Below are 19,733 nucleotides of genomic sequence, written 5' to 3'. Positions count from 1 at the left end.
AAAAAGAAAAGGAGTACTTGTGGCACCTTAGAGACTAACAAATTTATTAGAGCATAAGCTTTCGTGAGCTACAGCTCACTTCATCGGATGCATTTCGATGCATCCGATGAAGTGAGCTGTAGCTCACGAAAGCTTATGCTCTAATAAATTTGTTAGTCTCTAAGGTGCCACAAGTACTCCTTTTCTTTTTGCTAATTGGGATGTGCCAGTGTTGTAGTCTCTTTCAATTGAATGACTAGCAGAAAAAGAAGCATGGTCAGGAAGAGGTGGGAAGAGCTAAAGTGGCTTTGAGCCACTCTTATTCAGCCCTGTTCCTAGAGCCCATTCAGGCCTCAGCCTAAGTTGAGCAGCTTTTCAAGGGTCTGTGATGGGAAGCATGTGCCTTCACTGTAACTCCTAGTGCTTAGGTACCATTGGCAGCAGAGAGGGTGTGAGGGATGATAGAGCTGCTGCAGTGCCCCTATGCCATCAGCTGATCCCTACATGAAGGGAATGCTCCCAGGGCCAGTTGAGGTGTTTTGATGGCTGATCATTCTAGTGAATCAGGTTCATCATGTTCATGTAAAATTTTTAGGGTGCTCCTAATGTCTACATTGTATAGTAACAAAGAGGGAAGCAAATGAGCAATAGGAGCTGCTCTGCACTCACACAACATGGAAGGGTGGCTAAGTGTTTGGAAGAATAGGGCAACCCCATCCCTTCCTTTGAGAAGGAAAAGCAAGCAAAAGCCTACCACTGCTTTGTGTAATCACAGGTGGGACCATATGCTAATATGGCATGCAGGCCACACTCAGGCAGGAATTGGCACCATAGATTAAAGATGCAGAAGGGACCTATATGCAGAAGAGACTGGATCATGCTATTCTCAGTGGCATCAACACAACCCTTGCTTGTGAGCGCAAGAGAGTTCAGAGGGGTGTGTGGCCAAAGGAAAGGTAGGTTGAGATTAGGAAAGTGCCACACAAAAATGGTGCCTTCTGAAAAGGCACTAACGCAGGCTGCTAAAACAAGTTGGCTGCTTTTCACCGCCATCAGCTCTTACTGTAAGAGGAATGTGCATCAGGAAAAGGTCCTATCTTTCACCCCCTCAGAAAGTATGCAAAAGCAAACACGTGGAGGCTTAAAGCACTACCCCCATTCAAGCCCTGCTCCACTGGAGGACTGGTTTGTTTCAGAGCAGACCCTCACTTACCACTGAAGTTTATCCACATTGGACTGAGCCTCAGGGTATGCAGATCATCTATTAGTGCCTTGTAGGTGTCTATAGTTAGTGCGGTCATGCCATTAACAGGGTTCAGGCCTGAAGGGTGTTTTGGGGGATGTGGATAACATCACAATCCTTTTCCTTCAGTGAGTTATATACATTACTACATCTGCTACTTGCAGTCTTCTACCTCAACCCTAACAGGATTGCACTACTTTTTCTACTGCTTATACTTCTGCAGACTCCTCACCTTCAATAGGATTGGAAAAAAGGTAACAGCCTACCTCCTACCCTTTTCTGATGGCCACTTATAGTTCCTGCCAAGCATATTTGGGTAGGGCATAGCTTCTTAAACAAAAAACCAATACATGTCCCACTCTTGCCTTCTGTACTTCAAGGGCCCAATGGATTCTGCTAAGGCCAGAAATAGGATCAAACTTCAAGGATAAGGGGTTGCTCTAGGCTGTGTGCCCCACCCCCCACAAAACCCAGTAGCAGATACTAACTGGGATTGTTATTATTGTAAAGGTACAATCTTACCTTGTACAGGAAGGTGTCCCCATTTGCTTCAATTTCCTTTGAAGACAGTTCACCTCTATTGTAGAAGTGTGTGCGTACACACAAATCAGGCTCCCCTGCTCCCCCACCCCGCCTGCTGCATATAGTGTACTGATTTACTCCCACTTGGTTTGGGATTTTGGAGAGGTGGTGTTTTTAACTTGGGAGGTGAAGGCAGAAATCTTCTCCCTTCAAGCCTTATCTAAAGTAGAAATTTAGTTAGGTGGGGCTGGAAACTGAAAATTATTCACAGAAGGTAGCTGTGCTCTATACAAGTACTTTGGAGTTTTTGTGCTATTTAGTATGCTATAAGGTTTTTTTTTTTTTAAAAAAATAAGTCACATCCTAACACTGGAAAATTTGGTTTAACAAAAACCAAAACACCAACTGTACACCACCCAGCTTGGTAAGCATACCATTTCTCAAAGTAGTCCAAAGAGGCAGCTCTCCCTACTCTCCTCCACCCATAAACCCACTCACCTTAAAGGATACAGATATTCTTAGGGCTCTACTGCGATGACTCACTATGGCATGTTCCAAATCCATTCCCTTTTTAAAAAGGAAAGGCAACCCACAGTGCATTGTGTTGTGCTTTTGTTATATATAAAGTAGTGACCATAGTTCAAAAACCAAAAAAGTTTGTCACAAACTGAATCATTATTGTAGAGTAGCATGATCTTGATTAAAGCTCACTTTTCTGCATTATGATTAGTTAAAAAATGAAATAAATGCACTGTTTTATCAATTGTTAAACTTTATTCTTCACAACTAATTTTTAAAATTCTACAATGTAACCATATATTCATGAAGTCATAGGCTAGTATCTCTTCTGTAAGTGTAGCAAGAACTACTCATCGAAAGCTAAGACAATGTACTATAATAAAGGAGCAGGTCATTGCTTCTTACCCTGGAATATACATGTAAAGAAGCTTCTAATAAATACTGATCATTCTGGAACATTTGCATGGAATGAGGTGTTCAGACTCCAAAACAATTAATTTGAAAGAGACCCCAGGTGTGTGTGCGCATGCACACGTGTCTATGTACACATGACCTTTGAAGAGGTTTTTGGGATATCTGCTGTACCTGCCATGTAAATCAAGTCAGTTACAGATAAAGACCTCAAAAAAAATGCAAGACTGATTGTTACACACTGTTAATCTGTATAGGTTTTTCCATGCATATGGTTTAGGTAGCACAGACTGCAGTCAAGCTGAAGTTTACTGAAGCTATTTGTAACAATAGCTCTTGAAAATAATTGCTTCCATGAATTTGGAAATGGTTCTCAGAATACGTAATTTGTTTTATTTACCAGTCTGAAATCTGGTCTTATTTCCCTTGAATAGACCCACAAGTGGAATAAATTAGCAAGATGTATGTTTTAGCCAGTGTCTTCTTTAAACTGGAAGAGTCAGAGCACAATTTGGACAACAAGGTAAGTCCTAAAATCTTAAGGGACAGTTTTAAAACAAAAAAACCAAAAAAGAACTCCAAATAAGATAGTGTCCTAGCTATTCTTACAGTCCACAGGTTTTTTTTTTTTTTTTAAGTATTAAAAGAAAGAAACCAGTTGCAAAAACCCACACCTTGTAAATGTGAAATTGTGGCTCTATTGAAGGCAATTGCAAAAAACTGTCATGAACCTCGAGAGTCAAAGATTTCACAGACATTTAAGGCTCATAACCTTCAGAGACATGTGCCTCTCCTACTGAATTCAGTCAAATTTGCATAGGTGTATTGTAGGCAGAGCTGGACAAGGGGGCTATATAGTTTACATATGTTGCCCATTTAGACTTGGATCTCCTGCTATAAGAAATATTACATTTCATGAACAGACTAGGAGCGTGCAAGGTGACTGGTTAATTTATTCTTTCCCTTTGCCACTTCAGATAAGATGGCTTGACTATAACCCACTTGAAAAAGTAAGTTGACCCTAGAGGTTATTTTTGGGGGGGGGGGGCGGGGGGAAGAAGAAGAGGAGAAGGAAGGAAGTGAAAAAAAAAATTGTATTGGCAAAGCTTTCAGCCAGTCCTGACTGCCAGATTTTTGTCTGGTGACATTTTTAGCCAACTGGTAGTGCACTAAACAGCCCCACCCCTATATCATCCCTCCAATGAAGTGCATTATAAATACTTAGACATGACACTGGCTACCAAGAACAGGTTCAGAAACTGCAATTCATGTTTGTTTCCCCTGCCAGAAAACAAGTGCTTTAAACAGTTAGTGCATATGTATGCAACACCAAGACATTTTTACTATACTATAGAAAGGTGACTCTCCTCCCTAGTCTTAGAGGAGCCATGCATAACTTTGTATACCTGAATCTTGCCATTTTCAATCTATACAATGTGTATCTCAGACAAATTTAAAGCAAGCTTTGACAAAAGTAAATAGCAACTAAATTCCTGCAACAGACAAGAATGCCATATTATGTACAACTTATTCCTTCACTTTAGCAATATAATCAGCCAGTTTGTTGATGTTCTCTTCCTGCTGTTCAAGGGCATCAAGTACTATGCCCATAGGGGTCTTCTTCAAACCTATTCCTTCCATTTTATTCTCCAGTTTGTTCTTTATGCTCCGAAGCCTCAGAGACGCATGGATAAATATCACTAAGAACAGAAATACATGTTTGTTAATTGACATGCCCCTATTGAATACTTAGCTCTTCAGTAGCTCTCAAAGCACTTTGAATGACTTTGTAAATGAGCTGACATCCAAAAGTAGGAAGCTGGAAGTCTAAAACGCATATGTACTGATATGGTCTGCTTAAGCAGTCATGCAAGTACATGTCTACCTCCAGTATAGTTTATTGTTCTTAAAAGGAAAATATTAGATTCCTTTAAGTTTCACTTGCTAGCAGCCTTGAAAGTCAATTGTATAAAATTTGTTTTGGCACAATTTTTAAAACCTCAAATTTCATATACCAAGCGAAGCCAAGGGTTAATGCAGAGTGAATAGAACTTGAGCTTTTAGTTTTAGTCATGGGGGGGGGGGGGGAAGGGAAGGGAGAAAAGCTATACTTACACAGTAGAGGAAATGTTATCCCAAATATGAACACCATGACACCTCCAAAATAGGATATCAAGAAGTAACTAGACAGCAGGATGGCTACCACAAACGCAGTTGGGTACTGCTTCTTGAACTTGCGAAGGATGTCTTTGTTGTGTGATGCCCACACAAAGCCTGTGAACACCAGCACCACTACTGTGCCACCAAGGATCATGTTCAGTGGGCTCAGAAATCTGGGGAGAAAGTTAGGGAAAGTGTTTGACCAACATCTTCATTTTTATAACATATGAGTTACGCATTCAGCTTGAGTGTCTCACTATTGCATGATTAAAAAGATGGAGACAGTTGACAAGGCTTATGCTTCAGTGCCTCAAAACCCTTATCAGCCAGCTTCTGACATTCACGTTGTGCTTTGTTAGCCACAACGTTGTCATGCAGAGACCATAAGCCATTGGTAAGTGATGTGCTGAATTAGTATTGATCTAATGTGTATTTAGACACACTATTCTCCTCCTGCCCTGGTTTTTGGAGGAGTTCAATGCTCATGAAAGCAAGGATCTCACATCTGCCTAAAAGGAGTCCTGAAGGCATCACTGTCAGCACATCTAAACACCACCCACCCATTTCACTCCTGGGCCTTTGCTGAGCAGCAGCAGACAGTCATGCCAGACAGCGTGGTGGCCTAGTACTTGCTGGGACTGGTCTCCATAAAACAAGATCTAACCTAGTCTTCAGGAGGTGATTACCTACTGTACTGCCTTGAGCTTCAGATAAGTTTAATTTACATTCCTCGTCCCCCGCACTATATTATGCGGAATGGTACTTTGACTTCTATTTGTATTCTAAATCTTCAGATATAGTTAAAGTCAAAGAGATGCAGAGATATCACGCGTGTCAAAAATCAGGACGGTGTGTATCCCTAGGTAGGGCAATTACTTTCATCAGCACACTGCAGGTAGCATGTGCATCTCAGGGTCAGAAGGAACTAGGGTCTAGGACAGAGGTCCTGCTGGGAAGTTCTAGAAACAGCCAAGTTCAGCAAGAAAGCCAAGAATGGAAACGGAACATTCAACTTCAGATCGTGTGATAGAGGAGACATACTGGACAGACCTTATGGAATTAACAACATTATTAAATTAAGTTCAATCCTTTGAAGCCCCATTGTAATTAAAATGCATTTGCTTGCATGTTATTGTGAGTCTGTATGCAACTTTGGGTACGTTCATGCACTCTCTCTGGTTACCAGCTCTTTGAAAAGCCCCCCCTGAGAGGTTTGTATATTGTTGTTCCAACTCGATTCTCCAGGACCAAACAGAATTTTTGGATAAATGGCCTGGTTTTAAACTGGCTCAGGGCCTTTTATCTGGTCCTGCAAACAGACAGGACCCCTGGTCCACAGAGAGCCCCAGTCCTTAGGGAAGGATTGGAAGAACTTTGGCCTACTGAGGCCCCATAAGACAGAGTTAGTTCTAAGGTGAGACTTAAGAACTTGTGACCACAAGAGACCCCTCAAGCCAGTGCCCATGTTAGAGACATTTGGTGGGCAGGGGAATTGCTGGTAAACTTATGAGCATGTGTGTAGGTTTTTGTATTGTTTACTATGTTTTCTCCATAATCTTACATCCCAAGAATCAATAGGCTTGCACAGTAAGTGCAATGGTAACATATCCTGAGCAATTACCCCACAACAGTGAGGAGAAAGACAAAGCAGGTATGCTTAGGCAGATTGTCTTTTGCTGGAACATAGTGAAGGCAGTGGGACTGTTTAGCCTGGGAATGCCCTGGTCAGGATGGAGAGAGACATTGGTCTCCACCAAAGAAAGGCAATGGCCAGGGAGCAAGAAGCCCGAGAGTGGATGTCCTTGCTGGGTTATAGAGGAAAAACAGATGCAGTTGTCCTGAATTATGACAACTAGACAACCAAAACCCCAGGATGGGAGTGAGTTTAGGAGTATCTGGAGTAGGGTGGGAACTCTACCTGCTCTCACCACTCTTCAAATAGGTGTAGGCCATTTTTTCTGCCCCTCCCCTAACCATAACTTGCTTAGCCTGCTATTAATTTTTGCTTATGAAGTGCAATCTCTTAGGTCTATTAATGACTAAGAATGACCATACTAGGTCAGACCAATGGACCATCTTGCCCAGTTCTTTAACAATGGCCAGTGCCAGATGCTTCAGAGGGAATGAATAGAATAGGGCAATCATCCAGTGATCCATCCCCCGACATCCAGTCTCAGCTTCTGTCAGTTGGAGGTTATGGGACACCTGGAATATTGGGTTGAATCCCTCCCTGACCATCTTGGCTAATAGATAAGCTTATGGAGGATAGGTCCATCTATGGCTAATTCTTTTTTGAGCCATTTGTACTTTTGGTCTTCACAACATCCCCTGGGAATGACTTCCACAGGTTGACTGTGCATTGTGTGAAGTACTTTGTTTGTTTTAAGCCCACAGTTACAAATAGAACAGTTCTTATGACCAAGATGATCCTGATTTGCCACTGTCAAATGGGGGTCATCCCTACTATAACTCCAGTATTTCAGGCCATAATTCATCTCAGACATAACCAGATGCAACACTAAAACTAAGTGACCTGCCCACACTTACATCAGTAAGCTTGGCTCATCCCATTGGACAACTGCTGTAGCATTTATAGTCTGACCTTAACGTCCAACAAAAATGAAGAGCCATTTTGTACACATCATCTAGTTACACTGGCAGTATTTGTATCCCACAGAATCCTTTGTCAGAGTAATGGAAAGGGGAAAACTAAATTGAGTTGTTTCAAACAACTCATCTCCAGTTTCCTCTGTAGGTCAGCTGTCCCAACAAGGATGGGACAACTGGATTGAAAAATAAAAAAAGCAAGTTAGCTGCCCACCTGCTTCTGTTATTCATGTCTGAGCTCCAGCATGGCACATAGGAATTCTGATAGGGCAGGCCTGGTTGCAACATTTGAGTCATTTGTCTTGCAGTCAACCACAGACTATATTTAGGTTAAAACGGTCTCTTAAGCTTCCAGGCTGGAAAAAGTGACCAGCGTTACTCCAGGCAGAAGTTATTTTAAATCTGTGCTCTGCTGCAGCAGCATTTCTGATCTGACAACACTAGTAATGCTAGTATACGTTTAAGAACCAAAGTGCTTTTGTGTGTGTGTGTGTGTGTGTGTGTGTGTGTGTGTGTGTGTGTTTATTTTATTAAGAAGTCTAAATACACCTCCTTTCCCCCTCCACAAGGTGGATTAACCTTGTTAACTTCTATGAGAAATGACCTAGTCTGTTTAACAGTTTGCCAGTAGCCGGTCACTAGATTTGGGGGCAGGGAGGTAAAGCCTTGTCCCAAGTTAAACATTTGTAGCAAAGTTGATTTGTTCCACTTCAACTTTCAGAGGCTTTTATTTTTCCAGTTTAGGAATTGGGTGTTTGTATAAATATCACTTCTGTCCAAACATTAAATGGAAGAATATTTTTCTCTATATTGACAGGTAGTTCATACCAAAAAACTCTACCAGTTTTTTTAAAGTTGTATTCTAGGGAGTTTGTGCAGTTGAACTTCCTCAGATGCAAAGACAGCTGCAAGTGATCCCAAAAGACAGTTTTCCCAAGGAAAGCGTTAATCTGAAGTACATGCTTTCTGAAGTGGGATGAATTGCAGAGTACAAAGAAGCAGTGAGTGCAAGTATCAAATGAGATCATTCAGAGCCACAAAGGCAGATTAGTAGTAACGGCTGTCCAAAGAACATGAATATTCATGTTGTGAGCCATGTGGTTCAGATTCCCCAACACTGTTGAATTCAATCTTGGATGTCTCTTTTATGCCATTTTCCCTGTAACATAGTTTCTGAAAGCCATCTGCATTACGCAGTACTGTTTCCTGCCCACACAATGCTACAACGGGATTGAGTTCCATGCTCACAATAAATAAATGCCATCAGAGAGGAGTCGTTAAATGCTGGCATATTTCACAAAGGCTGCCTTCTGCTACCTGAGAGTGCAAGTCAGACTTGTGATCACACTTTCTAGATGTCTGCTATATTTAATGCACCCCCTGATTTAATGGAAGATGGAACAAATGATCAGGACAATCCTAGTTTTCCAGGTAGAATATTTTGCTTGTGAACAGTCAGGTTTTCAACTTAGTCCAAAATATCAGAGTAAGTGACAGGAGGGTTCTGTTACAGATGCCAACGGTGTGCAGTGGAGCTGCCTCTCATTAGGTTAAACCTAGGTATTGCATTTTGGAGCATAGGTTTGAGTTCTTTGCAGCGTTTATCAAATACCAGTGATTGGTTAATAGGTCGTCTGAGACTACTTCCCCCCCATCCCAAAGTAGAACAATTAGTTCTGTAGACTGAGGTTCAGAATTGCTTTCCCAAGAGCCTGGTTTTTCTTTTACATCATTGTAAATCTGAAGCATCTCCTCTGATGTCACGGCTATCTTTAAGAAAATCATCAGAATCCGTCTCTGGGATGAGCTACACCAACCCACTGCTTGTCTGTAGAATGGCAGCAGCATGCTAAAGGAGTATCACACCCCAACACTCAGCAGAGCATGGGCTGCACAAGTGAATGATGATAGGCAGTTCATTATTAAGGTAATGAGGGAGAGACTACAGCACCAGGTAGTGCATGCTTTTGTGCTTGTATCTGAGAATAGGAGATATGCTGACCCATATGCAATCTCTTAAAGCCGTGTCCTGGAAGTTCCCCTTCAACAGCACAGTAAGTACTGTTGTGGCCTTGCTTATATCTTATCACAGTCTGACAGTGACTTCCCAGACCTCAAGTTTGAAGCCTAGATTGAAGTCTTTCAAACTTGCAGAGACTAGGTAACTTTCTAAATACAGTTCTCCTTTAAAAGGTTTATTAGGCATCTCAAACACTTTAAAAGGCATCTAATAAGACAGCAGCACTGTGGCAACAAGTTTTAGGTTGCTCAGACAACTTGAAAAACAAAAGCTTGGGAAGAAGGCAACAATTAGTTCTTGTTTTCCACAGAGAAATTAAGGCAGGAACAACAGTGTCAAGAGGAAGTATAAAGAGCCCAGAACCAACAGCATGCCAAGTGGATGCTGCATTGCTTTCTAGGGTGAAGGAGGAGTGAGCCAGAGGTCTGGGTCCAGCAGAGAATGGAACAACTCAGTAGGGAAAAGCCAGCCATTTAGAGATGGAATTTCTCTGTAGTCTCATAATTACAGGAAGTACCCCTCTGCCTTCTTTCTGAAGAAGAGTTTGCTTTCATAGAAGCTACAGTAAGAAATGCAAGAAAAACAGATATGGGAATTGACTTTATTTGAGCTGTCAGGCTGGTAGGCCTGATTGGGTGAAGGGCAAGGAAGGAAGTCTAGCACTATTGCGAGGGAGAGGGGATAGCTACTGAAAAAAAAAACCTAGCCAGCTGGGCTAAGAATTCAAATAGTCCTTTGGTAAGAAGACCCGGCACTAGGTATAAGCAGACTAAACAATTGCTTAGGGCCCCCATTCATTATTAGTATGTGTTGGGGGGCAAAAATATTCCTGCTGATGGCCCCCAGTGGGCTAGCACCAGCATGGTTTGTAAATTAAGGATGGCAGACAGCGCTCCCGTGAGTTTCCTCTTTTACATGAGTCTAGGCAGAGGACAGTTCAAGAGGTGGCCCTCTATCAAGCTTTTAGAGGGGGGATGCTTTAAGAACAGAGCTAGATTGAGCCTGTGCCTTACTTAGCAGCTGTCACACCTGTCAGCTTGTTTTGCTTTACATGCGACCTTACTTCAGGAAAGTCTCTATTAAAAACACTGGCAGAACCTGTGTTTCTTATTGTGTAGCAGAGCTTTTGCTAACTGCCTCATGACTGACTATGCTCACCCTCAACATAATACATTTGTTTAGAGGGAATACATATGAAAAAGATACACACCCTTTCTCTAGAGGCCCAAGAAAGTTATGCCTGTGTTCCCCCCCCCCCACATTCCAGTAAATGAGCAGGCATAATGCTGCTTTACTCACTTATGAGTTATTTCAAGACTGCACAGATCAAATTCTTCCCTCAGTTACATCTATGCAGTCTCACTGAAGCCAGTACAGTTTGCATAGGTTTAATGGATGGCAAAATCTGGTCCTGTACATTTAAGTAATTAGGGTTGCCAGGTGTCTAACCTGAATGCCTGGTCGAAAGGGACCCTGGCAGCTCTGGTCAGCACTGCTGACCGGGTTGTTAAAAGTCCGGTCGGTGGCGCAGCGGGGCTGGCAGGTTCCCTGCCTGCCTGACATCCATGTGGCTTCCAGAAGCAGTGGCATGTATCCCCTCTGGCTCCTAAGGTGTAGATTTCAGAGTAGCAGCCGTGTTAGTCTGTATTCGCAAAAAGAAAAGGAGTACTTGTGGCACCTTAGAGACTAACAAATTTATTAGAGCATAAGCTTTCGTGAGCTACAGCTCACTTCGAGGCAGCCAGGGATCTCCAAGCACTGCCCCCGCCCAAAGTGCCAGCTCTGCTGCTTCTTTGATCAGGAACCACGGATAATGAGAGCTACAGGGGTGGTGCATGTGACCAGGACAGCATGCAGAGCCACCAGGCCATGCCACAGTGTAGGAGCCAGAGAGGGGACACACCGCTGCTTCTAGGAGCTGCTTGTGGTAAGCGCTGCCCAGAACCTGCATCCCTGACCCCAGCCTCACACCCCAACCCCCTGCCCCAGCCCTGAACTCCCTCACCCTCTGAACCCCTCAGTCCCTGCCTTGAGCACCCTCCTGCACCCCAAATCCCCAGCCCCACCCCTGAGTCTGCACCCCCAGCCAGAGCTCTCATCTCTCCCTCCCTGCCCCAGTCTGGAGCCCCCTCCTAAACCCTGAACCCCTCATTTCTAGCCCCACCCTGGAACCCACACCCCCTGCCCAGAGCCTGTACCCCCTCCCTCACCCCAACCCTCTGCTTCAGACTCCCTCATACACTGAACCCTTTGGTTCCCCCAGCCTGGAGCCTCTCCTGCACCCCAAATCCCTGATCCCCAGCTGGAGCCCACACCCCAACACCCTCAGCTAGCCCAGTGAAAATGAGAGAGCAAGGGAGGGTGGGCAGCGAGTGACAGAGGGAGGTGGAGATGGAGTGGGGGGGGGGCAGGGCAGAGGTGTTTAGTTTTGTGCAAGTAGAAAGTTGGCAACCCTATAAGCAAGCATGAGAAGAGAGAAATACATTTCCAACCCTTACAAGTTACCACAGATGTGTTACTCCTGGGTGAACCAAGTCCATTTAGCATTTCAGTAACCACTAGCATCCTGAGATCTCAAAGAGCTTCACAAACATGAAATGCTACTGAAGCACCATCTAGGAATAGAATCCAGACCAGCTTCCAATATCCCTCTGCTAGGGCCATTAGACACCATTCCCTCCGATGCTTCCCAAATTTTGCTTTGTCATAGAGGAGGCTAACCCTATCCAATGCAGATTTATTTTTTAAAGCAACAAATTGGAAGTGTTGCTCACCCTCACTGTTTTTACCATTCCAGTTTTTTTATTTATTAATAGCTCAACTCCAAGCCATTAAAAATAAAGTCAGGTTTCAGAGTAGCAGCCATGTTAGTCTGTAGTCGCAAAAAGAAAAGGAGTACTCGTGGCACCTTAGAGACTAAAATTTATTTGAGCATAAGCTTTCGTGAGCTACAGCTCACTTCATCCAATGCATTCAGTGGAAAATACAGTAGGGAGATTTATATACACAGAGAACAAGAAACAATGGGTGCCACCACACACGCTGCAATGGGAGTGATCACCCAAGGTGAGCCATCACCAGCAGGAGAAAAAACCTTTTGCAGTGATAGTCAAGGTGGACCACCTCCAGCAGCTGACAAGAACACCCAAGGAACAGCTAGGGGGTGGAGGGGGGGAACAAACATGGGGAAATAGTTTCACTCTGCGCAATGACCCATCCACTCCCAGTCTCCATCCAAGCCCAAGTTAATTTTGCCACTTTGGAGTGATCTTCTTACATAGGGAATTATTCCAACTATAAATCAATCAACTAATGTGGGGCAGCAGGAGAGGAGAATAAAGCTGTTTGTCAACTGAAATGACTGTGCAGTAAGCCAACGGAAGAATCAAAGGACTGGAGGGTGGGGATGGTAAAATCACAACATGAGGCTGCAGGTAAGCAGATATTAAGCCATATCAGAACAGAGACCAGGTGGGTGAGGCAATATATTTTCTTGGACCAGCTTCTGTTGGTGAGCAAGACAAGTTTTCAAGCTACACAGAGCTCTTCGTCGGGTCTAGTATTTGGGAAATGAACTAAGATGAAAACAAATATTCTAGCTTCTTGTGCTAAAGTGTGTGCTGTTTGGTCTTGTACTAAGTGTCACAGGTAAATACATTTCCTAAATACATTGAAGAGCTCTACATAGCTGGAAAACTAGTCTCTCTCACACAAACAGAAGCTGGTCCACTAAAAAGATATTACCTTACCCACCTTGTCTAATGTTCTGGGACCCACACAGCTACAACAGAACAGAGACAGCTGTTGACTAACACAGGAGGGACTCTGGGATGCTTAACTCATTTTACACTATCAGATTTTATAACAATTTTTACAGTGGGAAGGCTCTATTAGCTAAAATTTACGTGTTTGATGTGCATGACAAACAAGTTCCAAAATACTGTGCAAGTTTAACTGAATATGCAGTGATTTGACTTTTAGTAAAGCAGCATCAGTAAGGCATAGAAATCTATTAGGTAAGACTCCATTCTCCTGCCAGAGTGGGAGTCCCCCACTAGGATGCAGGGATCGTCTAGGTATACTTGATCCTGCCTCAGTGCACAGGGATGGAATAAATGACCTCTGAGGTCTCTTTCAGTCCTATATTTCTATAACTCTGATCAGAATAAAACACACACTGTACAATCTTCATGATAGGACTGATCTATAGTTGAATGTTTTAGAAGGTCTTTAGATCTTTGGGATTATTTTTTGTCTGTTTGTAAAGCACCTAAAACAATGGGGCCCTGGAGCTCCTGCTGAAATACAAATTAAACAAAGGACAGTTAAGCATCCAATTCCTATTGATTTTGGAGCACTAATGGGATATTTAATATCTTGGAATAGCTACAGGGATTCAGTGGGAGAGATAGTCTTAATATGGAGTTATGTTGCTGTGTAAATCCAGCCTTGAAAAATCAAGTTACTGTCTACACAATGTGTTTTAACACAGAACAGACTGCGATTCATTCCCACTGGCACTTTTATTGTAAACGTAAGCAACTACAATAGCCAAGCAATGTTAGCTTCTAATTTCTGGATTCACAATTTTCTACTTAGTCCTGGGGGGGAGGAGGGGGGCTCATACATGAATGAATTTTTTGTTTTTAAATGCAGTGTTGTTGTAGCCATGTTGGTTGCAGGATTTTTCTTTTAAATGTCACACAGGAAGTGTGCACATAACAGGCCAATTACTTAGTGGCCTTTATACTTTGCCATCTGGGATTACTACACACTGATAGCTTTTATGGAATAAGATTAGTGTTCAGATGGTACAGTATCACATGAATTCTCTACTAAACTAGGGGAAGCTATATAGAGATAATACTGCAGTTTTACACAGTGTGCTCAGCATAAGGGATACAAATAGATACAGCTCCTTATCCCAAGTAGAAGTATCCTGTACTCACTTGATTTTTCAGAGGGGTAGCCGTGTTAGTCTGTATCAGCAAAAACCATGAGATGTCCTTGTGGCACCTTAGAGACTAACAAATTTATCTGGGCATAAGCTTTCATGGGCTATAAGCCACTTTGTTTTTCACTCCATGCATCTGATGCAGTAGGCAGGTATAAATATACAGCACATGAAAAGATGGGAATTGCCTTACCAAGTGGGGGGTCAGTGCTAACTAGGCCAATTCAATCTGGGTGGATGTGGCCCATTCCCAACAGTTGACAAGAAGGGGTGAATATCAGAGGGAAAATTACTTTTTGTAGTGACCCAGCCACTCCCAGTCTTTATTCAGGCCTAATTTGATGGCGTCAAGTTTGCAAATTAATTCCAGTTCTGCAGTTTCTCACTGAAGTCTGTTTTTTTTGTTGAAGAATGACCACTTAAGTCTGTTATTGAGTGTCCAGGGAGATTGAAAAGCTCTTCAACTTGTTTTTGAATGTTAATTCTTGATGTCCGATTTGTGTCCATTTATTCTTTTGCGTAGAGTGTCCGGTTTGGCCAATGTACATGGTAGAGGGGCATTGCTGGCACATGATCACATAGGTAGATGTGCAGGTGAATGAGCCCCTGATGGTGTGGCTGATGTGGTTAGGTCCTATGATGGTGTCCCTTGAATAGATATACGGACAGAGTTGGCAACAAGATTTGTTGCTGGGATTGGTTCCTTGGTTAGTGTTTCTGTTGTGTGGGGTGTAGTTGCTGGTGAATATTTGCTTCAGGTTGGGGGGCTGTCTGTAAGCGAGGACTGGCCTGTCTCCCAGGGTCTGTAAGAGTGAGGGATCATCCTCCAGGACAGGTGGTAGATTCCTGATGATGTGCTGAAGAGGTTTTAGTTGGGGGATACAGGCAATGGCTAGTGGCCTTCTGTTACTTTCTTCGTTGAGCCTATCCTGTAGTAGGTGACTTCTGGGTACCCTTCTGGCTCTGTCAATCTGTTTCTTCACTTCCCCAGGTGGGTACTGTAGTTCTAAGAATGCTTGATAGAGATCCTGTACGTGTTTGTTTCTGTCTGAGGGATTGGAGCAAATGCAGTTGTATCTTAGGGCTTGCTTGGCTTGTATGTCCAAATAAATAGTCTTTAAAGGTGTCACAAGGACTCCTCATTGTTTTCACTTGTGGTTGGATGTCTAATGTTAAATTCCATCTTGTCAGATTCAATTTACAACTATAAAAGAGGGTTTTTATGGTTTTACTATCTTACTAGCAATGCTTAAGACACACAATTCCTAAGTAATTAGGATCACGTTGCCCAACACCACCACAACTGCCAAACTATTACAGTGTGGAAATCAGACAGCCCAGGGTTACAAGACACCCAGCTTGAATGAGATGAGTTAGGCTACTCTAAAACAGAGTTGACCATGGGGCAAATTTAGCCCTGTTGAAAGAAAGAAAGAAAGGATTTGGTACACTGCAATGGCCTTTTTGCAGAATCTTGTCACTGCGGCCTTACACAAGTGTTTTTATAAGTTAAATCTCATCTTCGACAGGGTTTTCTAGAAGATGTAGAGCCATAATGCAGTACTGGATTGCTGCCCAGTGAACAGTTAAGCATGGAGAATTTAGACAAAATGACAGTCTATGATTTATCGGCAGAGCTTTCTTTACTTTCCCCACTCAGCACACTCAGTATTTGAATTGGTGAAATCTGCCACAGTCTGTCCCCCATTAAAAAGGGCAGCTTTATGTAATGCATACCCAGAAGTACGGACGTTTCCCCATTAGGGCTTGATCTTTGCTAAAATAAGCGAGTTTTGTATTCCGTTCAACGGCGGCAGGATCAGCACTCCTAGGATGCAAAGTCTTCACATAGTACGGATCATAACTCAGAAGCAAGAAGAGCTCAGACTCCAGATGTGCCTTATCCTGGTATTTTCACTTCAGGAATTATTTTTGAAAACTAAACATCCATAACATTAACTGTTCTGGATCTGTGCACCATGCATGCTGGGGGGTTTTAGTGGCAGATTCAACACACAGTGCCAGAAAGAGTAATCCCCCCCCTCCCCAGTTACATGTAGATCATCCTCATTCTAGAGGATTGAGGATTTGAGTATTGTACATCTGGTAGGGAAATGATTGAGGAGACCAAACAGGTTCAAGTTGAGGTGGCAACAACAGCTTATAGTGCTTTTGAGATCCTTGGCTGCAAAGTACATTCTGACTAATGTATTATCTGCCTTTCAGAACTGAACATTAGTTAGCAACCTGAGGTAGAGAAGAACTAACACCTGGCCAACACACAAAGTTGTACTGATTTACCTAACGGTGTGATGTTGCACCAGTCTAAACTAAAACTACTTGTCTATTATAGCTATGCAAGAATGTTGACAATAGTTAAGGGTAGACTAAAGTGAAGTAAGCCAGTGCAACTTTGTGTTTAAAGAAGCACCAAGTAGCTTGCTCAAGGTGACAGAGCTGGGAAGACAACCCAGGAGTCTTGCCTACCAGTCCCATGTTCTAATCTCTTGGCCATACAACACCCCTATACTCCCAGTTACCAGCAGCCTTCAAGCTTAGAGCAGGCAGAAGAAAAAGATATTCTATCCCATGGTGCCAGTTCATAGCTAGTATACAAAGTAAAAATATCACCCACTTAAGGAAAGTACTTCACCTCTCAAAGTCTGATCCAAAGTTCATTGATGTCAATTGAAAAAAAAAAAAAAGTATTGCCAGCTTTCAAGGGGCTTCAGATTAGGCCATGTGTGCTAATGGCCTCAAGGAGTCTGACTGGATGTAGGTTCTTTGCTTTAGCAAGTTTTCATTCTGGTTTAATGTTTTAAATGAACGATCTGGCATCTTTACAACATGCTATATAAATGAGATGGTGCCCTGGCTCATAGGCTTAAAGACAGACCTGATTCAGACAACAGATAATCCTCACCACCCCCAATTCACTATTTAAGTGCTCTGGATTCAGATAAGTGTTGCTGTTTTACCTGCCTGGACAGGATAATTGCAAATGGTTTGGTTGGTAGATTAAGCGGTCCCCACCCCCATCATCACTATTTTCTGCATCTGCTTTTAAAACACCCTAACACAAGTTTTACAGCAATACTCTAGAGGGAGCCACACCAGATCCCCATCAGAAAGGGGTAAAATGTTTAGTCTCCAGACTTTCTCCAGGAGCAGAAGGGCTCCATGGTGCAGTTGCGCTCAGAGAGTACACCAATACCCAAATGAGACCCCATGTGCAAAACAATCCTGCCCTTATCATTGGACTTCCAGCACTGACTGCTTCAGGGATTGATCCTGCTCCACCTCAACAGAGCTGGAGCCCTCTCCTGACCTCAGACACAACAGATGCAATACCATGACTGAACAAAATTGGCCCCTGAAGTTTGGGGGGGGGGGGGGGGGGGGGGAGGGAAGAAGAGAAGAGAAGAAAAAACACATACAAAAAGCCTAAACAGCCAACTACACTTTCTAAATTTCAACTTGTCTGATGCTGCCCTATGGCTGGTCACCCTTTAAGCAGAAAGCACATCACTGCAGAGGAAGTGGTTTTATTTTTAAAAGGAAAAGCAGACAGTTATGAAGAGAGAGCTACACAGCAGCCAGTTCCTAAACTCAGTGTTGTTGTTTTTTTTTTTTTTTGAGACTGAGCACATTAAAAAAAAAAAACACACAACTTAACGTAAAACAAAAAATGTAAACGATGTAGGTCTCCAAAACAAGCCTCTCGCTCTCTAGCCAGGTTTCAGAGTAGCAGCCGTGTTAGTCTGTATTCGCAAAAAGAAAAGGAGGACTTGTGGCACCTTAGAGACGAACACATTTATTAGAGCATAAGCTTTCGTGAGCTACAGCTCACTTCATCGGATGCAGCACACCCAGAAAGAGGGAGACTGGGGGGGGGGGCAGAGGGAGGCGCTGTTTTAGGACTCCTACCCCATCCCTGCGCTTTAAAAAGCGAGCCACACCTTCCACTGAATTACACCCTTTTTCTGGCCAGCTATTGCAGGTGACTAGACCCAACTCTTCCGGTTTTCAGTGTGAACCCCCAAGGATGTTTGCTGCCTCCCTTAATACCGCCAAGTTCTTGCCCAGTCCTTGGGGAAGGGATAGCTCAGTGGTTTGAGCATTGGCCTGCTAAACCCAGGGTTGTGAGTTCAATCCTTGAGGGGGCCATTTAGGGATCTGGGGCAAAAATTGGGGATGGGCCCTGCTTTGAGCAGGGGGTTGGACTAGATGATCTCCTGAGGTCCCTTCCAACCCTGATATTCTATGTCGCCTCCGCGGCTCGGGCGGCCGGAGGGACGCGAAGTAAGAGCCTGCTCCGGGAAGCCGCCGAGGCGGTGCCGGGGCGCGGACAACCCGAGCGGCCTCCTCTGCCGACCCTGCCCAGGCTCGAAGCCTCCGGCGCTGCGTGGGTGACACGCTGGCACGGCCGGACCCTACACCCCGCTTCGGGGCCGCGCCTGCTCCACACCGCAGCCCAGGCAAGAGGGGCCGCCATAGCCTCCGGCCCGCCCAAGCCCAGCCCTTTGCAAGTGCAGGAGGCCAAACCCGGAGCTCCGCTCCTAGCAGCGCAGGCGGAAGGGGGGCAGACCCCCGACTCACCCCACGACGGAGAGGACGGCGGCAGCCAGCAGCAGGTAGTTGGTCTGGTAGTAGAGCAGGTTGCTGACCACCCTGTTGTTCCACTTGGACACGTCTCTGAAATCCGGCCGGGCGAAGCGCTCGAGGCCGGGGAAGAAGTCGTCCCAGGCTCTGCGGGGGGCTACCTGCACCTCCATCGCGCTCCCAGCCGGCGGCGGCGGGGGCACCTCCGCTGGGCCGGGTTAAAGAGCTCCCGGCCGCGAATCAGCGCCGCGGGCCGGCTCAGCTGTGCGGGCCGCGGCGCCAATGCGAAGCCGCCGCCGCCGGGCGGGGTTTGTTTCCCCTTCTTCCCGTCTCCGCTTCCTCTCCTCGGCGGCTTGCCGCGGGGCGGGCTGCGGCAATGGGAACGAGACGCGATGCGGCCAGCGCCCCGAGAGCGGCGTTTTAAATGCCGCGTTTTCAGCCCGGGTTCTTCCCCCTCCGGGCCTGTGCCGCCGCCGCCGCCGCTGTTTGTTGCAAAGCTGTCTTTCGAGTTAACCCCAAACGAGCCCTGCCGCTCGAGGGGTGAGATCGTAGCAGCTGGGCGAATCTCGTCACGGGCAGAGCCGCTCAATAATTTAACAAAATGACCTGAATGAGCCTATTGGAGAATTACAGGTTTCAGAGTAGCTGTAGCTCACGAAAGCTTATGCTCTAATAAATTTGTTAGTCTCTAAGGTGCCACAAGTCCTCCTTTTCTT

General features: G+C 44.4%; 1 protein-coding gene across 1 annotated transcript; it reads right to left on the bottom strand.

Moving 5' to 3' along the window:
• Nucleotides 1–3,712: 3,712 nt before the first annotated feature.
• ARL6IP5 (ADP ribosylation factor like GTPase 6 interacting protein 5) lies at nt 3,713–19,629 on the bottom strand. The gene is made up of 3 exons (XM_038411608.2): nt 19,015–19,629; nt 4,790–5,007; nt 3,713–4,374 (listed from the first exon to the last, which is right to left on the bottom strand). The coding sequence occupies exons 1-3, from the start codon at nt 19,188–19,190 to the stop codon at nt 4,202–4,204; spliced, it is 567 nt and encodes a 188-aa protein (XP_038267536.1). The 5' UTR covers nt 19,191–19,629; the 3' UTR covers nt 3,713–4,201.
• Nucleotides 19,630–19,733: the final 104 nt, after the last annotated feature.

Source organism: Dermochelys coriacea, chromosome 7 (assembly GCF_009764565.3).
Source record: "Dermochelys coriacea isolate rDerCor1 chromosome 7, rDerCor1.pri.v4, whole genome shotgun sequence".
Taxonomy (NCBI): Eukaryota; Metazoa; Chordata; order Testudines; family Dermochelyidae; genus Dermochelys; species Dermochelys coriacea.
Note: the sequence above shows the minus strand (reverse complement) of the source record. Positions and strands in the feature narration are given on the sequence as shown.